At 40.5% G+C, this 9,174-nt stretch overlaps 1 protein-coding gene across 1 annotated transcript in view; it reads left to right on the top strand.

Annotated features, from left to right (window-relative positions):
- Positions 1-634: 634 nt before the first annotated feature.
- The window catches only part of PPM1E (protein phosphatase, Mg2+/Mn2+ dependent, 1E), a 264,999-nt gene continuing 256,459 nt past the window's right edge, over positions 635-9,174 (top strand). The window contains exon 1 of the mRNA XM_006832382.1: positions 635-1,243. Within this exon, the coding sequence (XP_006832445.1) occupies positions 765-1,243 (479 nt within the window). The 5' untranslated portion in view covers positions 635-764. The remainder of the gene's footprint in view (positions 1,244-9,174) is intronic.

Here is a 9,174-nt window from a genome sequence, read left to right as displayed (position 1 = left end):
AAAAGGGCATCATGCTTGGTAGAAAGTGTTGGTGAAAATGAAGGAAACCCTCAGTGAAAGGGACTGACACAATAGTGGAGACTAGAGGCTCAAACTTATCAAAGATCATGAAGATGGCACAAGACCCATCAACGTTTAGATGATAAGGTCAACTAACATACAAAAAGTAGCTGAGTCCAACCCAACAGCAGCAACTAACAGCAACGTCCTTTACCCTACTCAAAGAACAGATAACGAAACTAAGTCCAATCCAAGCGGAACCCAACAGTCAGACTTGGAGATGTACTAGTCCCCTTTTACACCAGCGGAACCATGTAAAGACATTCAGAATTGGATAGTGGGCGAGTCAAGCGTCTTTCTGACTCCGCGGACTCGACGGGAAGGACCCTGATATGCTTAATTAAAGACAGTTACCATGACGACAGTCTCTAGGCAGCGTGGGCAGAGCTCTCAGTGGGGCTAGAGGGTGGGCCGCCACTGGACCCTGCGCGCGCCCGCCACCAACTTTCCCTCCAGACTTGTGAGGGGCGGTGCGGGGGGGGTGGGGGGCCGGCACGCTCCGCCCCCGATGCTGGGTCGCGCACGTCCACGCTCGGTGGCGCGCACGCCTGCGGGAGCCCTCTCCAGGCAACCTAGTGCTGATCGCTCGTGCCGGTCCGGCCGTTAACCGTCCTTGCGGGAAACCAGGGGCTAGAGAACAGCCCCCTCCCCTTGCTAGGTTTCCTCTCTCTTCCCTCCCGGTCGCCCCCGGGGCATGAGCAGCAATGGCCGGCTGCAGCCCTGAGGAGAAAACTTACCGGCGCTTCCTGGAGCTATTCCTGGGCGAGTTTCGCGGGCCGTGTGGCGGCGGCGAGCCGGAGCCAGAACCTGAACCCGAGTCAGAGCCTGAGCCCGAGCCCGAACTGGTAGCGGCTGAGGCGAGCGAGGTTTTGGTCGAAGAACCTGGTGAGGAGGTGGCGACTCTGGCCGCGACTGAAGAAGGGGAGCAGGAGCCCGAGCAAGACCCGGAGACCGAGGAGGAGGTGGTGGAGGAGGAGGCGGCGGCGGCGGCGGCGGCGGCGGAGGGCGACGAGGAGGAGGCGGTGGCCGCCCCGGGGCAGTCGGCCGTGCAGCCGCCGCCGCCGCCGCCGCAACCCCAGCTGCCGCCGCTTCCTCCGCTCCCGCGGCCCCTGTCGGAGCGCATCACCCGCGAGGAGGTGGAGGGCGAGAGCCTGGACCTGTGCCTGCAGCAGCTCTACAAATAGTTAAGTAGCGGGGCTCGGCTGGGGTGGGCCCGCGGTTCCCGCCTCGCTGGCCGCGGACGCGACTCCCGGCCCCTAAACTGCTGCCTTTGCCACCCCTTGCCGCCGCGGAGAGCGCCCCTGCGGGGGGCCCCGGGCAATCGGCGACGCTCGGCCCCCGCGCCTCCTGCCGGCCGGCGCGGCCCCTGGGGTTCCCTCGCGCGCCCCCTCACACACCCTTTCCCCTTCCTGCCGTGAAAGGTCCTTTCTCCTCCTCCGGGAGGATGCCTCCCACCCGGGTCTCTTTGCCCTGTCGGGGTCCCTTGTTGTTCGGCGGTAGAGGGACGCGGCTCCTTCCTAGGCTGAGCTCAGATGCCTCTGCGTAACCGCCACTACGGTGATAATACCGGCAGGGCTTCCAGATCGGAGACACCGGCATAGATTCGGTCACGCTCCATGTTGGAAGTGAAAACTCTTTAGGTTGCTTAATACGCGGGAGCCGAGTATCTTAGTTTAAAGAAATTTGATAATTGAGTGGGGGAGGAATTGTGAGGGAAGGGTAAGCACCATGTTGCCTGAGCCAGCCTTCAGATGAAAGTCATAATTGATTAAAGTGGAAAAGTCAGGCTGCTTTGATAAAATTGCAATTATGTGCAGTATTTGCAGTTCATTAAGTAGATGGGGTCGGGGGAGAGAAAGCAGATGGCTTAGCTACACTGATCAAAGTCTAAAATAGAAAGGTCAAGGCTTTGCCTTTCATCCCAGTTCTGGTTTTTTATGGGCTTGAAATAGAAACGGTTTACAGTTGCGTTTTTTTCCAAATGGAATTCTGAAATAATGACAGAGGAACATCCCAACTAGTCTGTGAACACATTGGGAGTCCTTTGCCATTCAACTGATAGTTGTAATGAAAGGTGTTACTCTGCCCCCTCTCCCCCCCCAAAAAAAAGTTTACTACTGAACGACTGACTGCAATTAAATTTAAGCTCAATTCTTGATTTTTTGCAAACGGCTAACTAAAATAAGGCCTAGAAGTTAAAGCTGTTTTGTTTTCAGTCAGCTAAGAGACACCCAATCAAATAATTCATTCCTTTCAAAGCAGCAGTACAGAAAAAGCATTTAAGACATTTGCTTTCGAAGTGGACTGTGTGCATAGCCCAACTTTACAAGCAATTAAAATTTAATTTAATATACTGTTTGATTACCAAGGTGATAGTGGGGGTGTGCTGTGTAGTTGGTTCCGATTCATAGAAAACCTCTATAGGGTTTCTGAGGCTATAAATCTTTATTGGAGCAGAAAGCTTGGCTCTCTTTTGGAGCTGCTGGTGCATTTGAACTGCTGATCTTGCTGTTAACAGCCCAATACATAACCCGCTTTGCTACCAGGGTTCCTTGATTACCTGCTTGCTTTTTTGCAAGGTAATACTTGCTTTTTTGAAAAATGTGAAAAATAAAGTGTAATAGAGCCACCCAGAGATACACAGTATTAATTATTAAAGTATTTCTTAACAGTTACTGAAAACTAGTATAGACAAGGGCTTATAAAGTGTCATGTTTTACACTATGTAAATGCATTTTTAAAACTTTCCACTTTAAATGGGAAATGTTACCAGAACAAAGGAATTTTCCTAGCCTCAGACTGGTTGTATTTTGACAGTCAATTCTTACCTTTACAAATAGAGTTGCAAAAATAATGATACATTTAAATATTGGAGAAAGCCCAAACAAAGAGAATGCTTAGTTTAGAATAGTCCTGAACATTTACCATTTAAGGAGGTTTTAAAAAGTGAAACTTGTGGAAAGATGTTGGTAAGTAGATGTATTTTTCCAAATGGGAGGGAAGCAAGATTAGTGTTGATACATGTATAGACTAGAAAAAGTATTCAAATGAAAACTGGACATCTAATTGAGAAGGACATCATGCTTGGCAGAGAGGATCAGCAAAAAAGGGGAAGACCCTTACCAAGATGGAGTGACATAGTGGCTACAACAATAGGCTGAAGCATAGCAACCCTCCTGTGAATGACGCAGGACTGGGCAGTGCTTAGTCTTGTTGTACATGGGGTCACTATGAGTCAGAATCTACTTCATGGCACCTGACAACAGCTAACAGTCATTGAGTACGAAGTTAGGATTTGAAGTAAAACTAGGAAGATTTACTTAAATTTGGAAAACATTATTTCACTTTAAATCAGACTTCGTTTATACTGTGTGTTTTGTTGTTGGTTAGGTGCCATTGAGTCGATGCCGATTCATAGGTACCCTATGCACAACAGAACAAAATACTGTGTGCAGAAGTGATAAATCGATTTTTAGCAACTGTGAAATGATAGGCTTGTTTACATATGGTATCTTTAAGGCCCGGAACCGATTAAAGGGAAAAATCCCACAATCACCTCATAATTTAATAACAAAAAACCATATGACTTATGTACAAGAATCAGTATTGGAAAACACAATATTGTTGTTGTTAAGTGTCAAATAGTTGGTGCCGATACATAGCGACCCTGCATAGGGTTTCTGAGGAATGGCTGATAAGCTTGAACTGCCAACTTTGCAGTTCAGACGACTTTGCAGTCCAGCATATTAGCCCCCTAGTGCCACACCGCCACACCAGGACTCTGAAAGACACAGTAGGGATATACATTATGTCTTTGCCCAAGCACTTCATTTACAGATGCGAAGACTATGATTATAGACTAAGAAATGGTTTCAACATATTTCAATATAATCTGCCAACCATAAAACATTAGTGGCATATTTGAAATCATGGTTTCTTCAGTTAACTAGGAAATACGTAAAAATAATTCTGATTAGGAATAAGTTGGAGTTGCTTTTTGGGGAAAGGTGAGGATTTTTGTTTTCCTTCAAAGTCCCTCTCCCCTGTTTATTTGGGGAAATTCATAATAGTCTTTAAAATCTCTGTGAAGCCTGTCAAATGGTGCCAAAACCTCTTAATTGAAGTTACCTAAACTACAATGTTACCTATTGGATAGTCAATAAGTATTAAAGAAAAAAGAAAATAACACTGTATTTAATACCAATTTCCTGTCTCTCTTGCCTTTTTCTCTCAATTGTATATACACACATACCTACCAACTTTACAAACGCAATATTTTAGAAATACGCAGTATATAGATGATAGTAGACTGAGGTTCTTTGAAGAGTAAGAATAAGAGTTTATCTTCTCAATACTAATTTATGTATATACTAGTTGATATATTTTAAAGAAGTATTATAAATTTCATTTTTCTCAACATTTTGCTTCTCTCAAAAGAGTTTTAGAATAGGAACAGCAGACATGTGTATTATTCTTCATTTTGGTATGCTTAAAGTTTAGGATTAATTTGAGATTAGCAGTTACAGGCATATTTCGTAGATATCCTTGTTTGGTTCCAGACCACTGCAGTAAAGCAAGTTTCACAGTAAAGTGAGCCATACATATTTTTTGGTTTCCTAGTGTATATAAAAGTTATATTTACACTATACTATAGTTTATTAAGTGTGCAGTGTTTTTGTTAAGTATACCATTAAGTCAATTCCGACTCATAGTGACCCTGTATAGGATTTCCAAGGAGTGGCTGGTGGGTTTGTACAGCACTATACCGGGACTCTATGTACGGTAGCATTATGAAAAAAAGTGAAATATTGCAAGAATTACCAAAATGTGTCAAAGAGACATGAAGTGAGCTCATGCTGTTGGAAAAATGGTACAGATAGGCTTGCTCATGCTGGGTTGTGTAAACCATCAATTTGTAAAAACTGCACTTTGAATTGAATAAAGCCAAGTACAATAAGATGAGGTATACCTGTACTTAGATAAGTAAAGGATCAAGGTTTAAATGAACAAAATATAGGGTTATAATTAGCAACTTCAATGTCTTTCAGAACAAATTTTGGGATAAAATTTTCACTTTAGCTTTCAAAGTAGAAAATATCTACTTAGTTATTTCTTTGTGACACTAGATTAAAACAACATACAACATTTTAAAAGAAAAATAATAATCTGAAAATGGCAAAATTCCCTTAGAAGAGAAAGACATCTGTTGTGGATTATAAATAACTTTTTAGGACTGTTTAAACAATTTTATTTAAATATATTAACCCTCACAATTCAGAGATAAATGCATGCAATATGTTAGAACAATTTTACTGAATGCTTAGTTATTAGACTGCAGTCTATGATTTGGAACCTTCAGTAGCTAAAAAAGAAAAGAAAAAAAGATCTATGTTTTATTCCTTTCTGTAAATTTAAATTCTCCTTAAGTGTTTTCTTAGTATATAATGTTAGGATTTCTGGAGTTAATGAAATAACCTCTTTGGAAGATAGAGGGGAAATGTTGCATTGAAATGATTTGCAAATGAGAAACAAATTATAACTGATCCTATAGCAGATATTAATATAAGATTACTTGTTTAGGCTACAAATACTATGTATTTGATTTTCCATACTATACTCGTTGTCTTTGAGTCAATTTCAAAAATTTGTTTTAATTCAGAAGAAACAAATATTCTGAAGTATTTATTAATACTACATATCATCAGAAGGAGCTCTGGTAGTGTAGTGGTTACAAATCTGGCTGCTAACCTCAAAGTCAGCAGTTTGAAACTACCTGCTATTCCTTGGGAGAAAGATGAGGCTTTCTGCTCCCGTAAAGATTTACAGTGTTGGAACCTGTATATAAGGTCACTATGAGTTGGGATTGACTCTATGGCACATAACCACCACCACATTTCAAATGTGATGTATCATCACATTTCCAGAGCACCTGTTTCCTCAGTTATTCATTAAGTCTGAGTTGGACTTCCCGAGGGGGAAACAGTAATCCCAGCAACCTGGCAATGTTAAGTAGTTCCAGATGGTTTGCAATAGTAATGAGGATGGGCACTTTAAAAATGAATTGGGAAACTCACATCCATGTATTAGTCCATTTATATAAGTAAAAGTGAGACAAAATTTAATGATTTTCCTATCTATCCCAAAGTCAGTGATTCACATTCCTTTTAAAATGTAACTAAATATAACAAGTATTAGTGTCTATAACCAAAAAGTCATTGGTTATAGACACTAAAAATAAGCTATATTGAGTATTGAGTTACATTTAACGGGAATATGAATCATTAATGACTTTTGATAGGTCAGAAAATCGTTAAACTTTGTCTCACTATGGATTAATACTTAGTATTCTCATTAAAAATTATACGTTTTTTATTAAAAAGTAATAAATATATGTTATACAGAGTACCAAAAACTCATACAAACAAAAGAACAAACACCATTCACTATTAACTTCTCTTTTCAGTTTCTCACCTATTCTCAGGCTGCTGCTGCGACTGCCCTGTGAGCTTTTAATACTCTGTCTTCCCCTTTAATCTTAGTGTCCTGTTTTTGGCTGCTTTCTGAGTCTGGTTGACTTATTTGTCCCTAGTTAATATCAATCTCTCCCATGACTTCTTTTATGCTAATGCATCCCATCTCTATCCTCATCCCTGCTTTGATTTCCAATTGAACAGCTCCACCTGATGTCTCTTTAAATTAAAATTTCCAAGCCCCTTTTACCTCCTCCAAAGTAAACAAGGAGCCCTGGTAGCATAGTGGGTTACTATCCACTCCATGGGAGGAAGATTTACAGCTTTGCAAACTCTATACAGGGTCACTACGAGTTGGAACCAACTTGATGGTACATAGCAGCAGCAAAGCAAACAAAAGCAAAACCTGTTTTTCTTTTTGGTGAATCCATCCTAACTATTCCTACTTTCACTATTCACATTTAGGCAACACGTTTTATTAATTCTGCCTTGTAACTATATCCCAGGGTGGCACAAGTGTTTGTGATAGGCTCCTTAACTAAATGTTGGTGTTTCGAATTCAGCCACTGACTCATGGCAAAATGCTACCGTAAAGAGTATGGCCTTGAAAACCCTGTGGAGGAGTTCTCTGTAACACATAGTATCACCATGCGTTGAGGGCTGACTCAATAATAGTTAATAACAACAACAACTAACTCACAAATGTCTCTTTTTCTCTGTTCCTACTGTCCATTCCCTCTATCATCGTTTGTCAGCCTTGCCCTTCTCCAATATATTTGCCATAGTATAGTCAAAGTGATTCTTCTAGTATCTACATTGTATAGATTATTTTATTGTCACCCACTGCTTAATCATTTTTATCCTTTAATGCCTATCTTTACATGTGCTCCACATAAAAGTCAAATAACACTTTGTAATCCTACCACATCAGCCTCATTTCTGAGTTATGGTCTAGTTACCTCATCTTCTCTCTAACCTATAGAGACTGTACTTCAGCTGTGTTAGATTATTCATACACTAATTTGAGTGTGCTTTGGTCTCTGTGCTTTTGTGTATAATAATTTATTTTTTCTTCTTAGAATACCACCCTCTTCTCCCCCATCTTTACCCATTCTTTAGGTCTCCATTCAGCATACTTTCTTTAGGAAGTCTTCTATTCCCATCCGCATCCTCACAATGAAGTAGATGTCCTTTTCATGAGCTCTTCTTGAATACCTTATGTTTCTTCCTCTTGTAACACTTATTTCATTATTTTTTGTCAACAAATATTTATATCTCTTTCATTAGACTGGTGGTCTTCAAAGTGAGATTATGCCCAAAAGAACTTACTGAGGTGGAAAATATTGAAACCTATTTATTTATATAAAAATGTGAAATTAAGTGTTGTTAATATCTGATCCATTGATTGAGATAGGTGACTTGTTCTGTATAACTGATTATGTGTGAAGTATAGTAGAAAAGGAGTCCTGGTGTGGCGCTGTAGGATTAGCACTGTACTGCTAACTGGAAGGTTGGTGGTTCCAACCCACCAAATGCTCCTTGGAAACCCTATACAAGATCACTATGTGTCACAACTGACTTGGCGGCACTTAACAACAGCAACAACAGCATAGCAAATGAGGTGTCTTGAAAGAGTGCAAGTTTCAAATCTCAGTAGTGTTGACAGTAGCACCTTCCTTCCAATTTGAAGCATATTGCACAGTATGGCAGATTACCTATGCCCGATTAAAGGAATTCATGGATTATATTACATGGTTTAAACAAAATTATTTCTCAAAAATGGACAGTTAGCTTTAAGACTCCTGCAAAGAAATCATAGGCTGTACATAATATTAATAATGCAAGCATAAGCAAATAATGAATCTTAAACACCCTCACTTTTTCCACCTATAGTTACATTAACCAGTCAGTTGCTGTGAAGTCAGTTCCAACTCATGGCAACCCCATGTCAGAATGAAACTGTGCTCTATAGTGTTTTCAGCAGCTAGTTTTTAAAAAATTTATCACCAGACCTTTCTTTTGAGATGTTTCTGGGTATTCTCAAACTACCAACGTTTTGGTTAGTAGTGAGTGCATACCACCCAAAGACTTCATAGTTTTATTGTTGTTGTTAAGTACCATTGAGTTGACTCTGACTCATAGTGACCCAGCATTGATTTTCTGAGGCTGTAAATCTTTATGGGAGCAGAAAGCCTCTTTTTTCTCTTGCTAAGTGACTGATAGGCTCAGGCTGTCAACCTTGTTAGCAGTACAGTGCTTATCTTACAGAGCCACAGTGCTTCCCTTAATTATATTAGAAGGTTAAAAAAAAAAAGTTTGACAAGAAACTAGCAAAAAATGGAATTTTTAAGTAGATGTGTGATTATATGAAATATGGATAAAGAATTTGTATACCTTGACTAAAGAAATATTGAAATATTCCTAGTGAGACTAGCATGAGTGTTATGTATATATATACACACATTCATATATAAATATTATAAAGAAATATTCACATATATTGTTGAGATTAATAAAAAAAATTTAATTGTAAACATATACATGATAAAAGGAGCTCTGGTAGCATAGTGGTTACGAATCGGGCTGCGAACCGCAAGGTCAGCAGTTCGAAACTACCAGCTGCTCTGCGGGAGAAAGATGAGGC

The sequence above is a fragment of the Chrysochloris asiatica genome, unplaced genomic scaffold, assembly GCF_000296735.1.
Source record: "Chrysochloris asiatica unplaced genomic scaffold, ChrAsi1.0 scaffold00007, whole genome shotgun sequence".
NCBI classification, from domain to species: domain Eukaryota; kingdom Metazoa; phylum Chordata; class Mammalia; order Afrosoricida; family Chrysochloridae; genus Chrysochloris; species Chrysochloris asiatica.
Note: the sequence above shows the minus strand (reverse complement) of the source record. Positions and strands in the feature narration are given on the sequence as shown.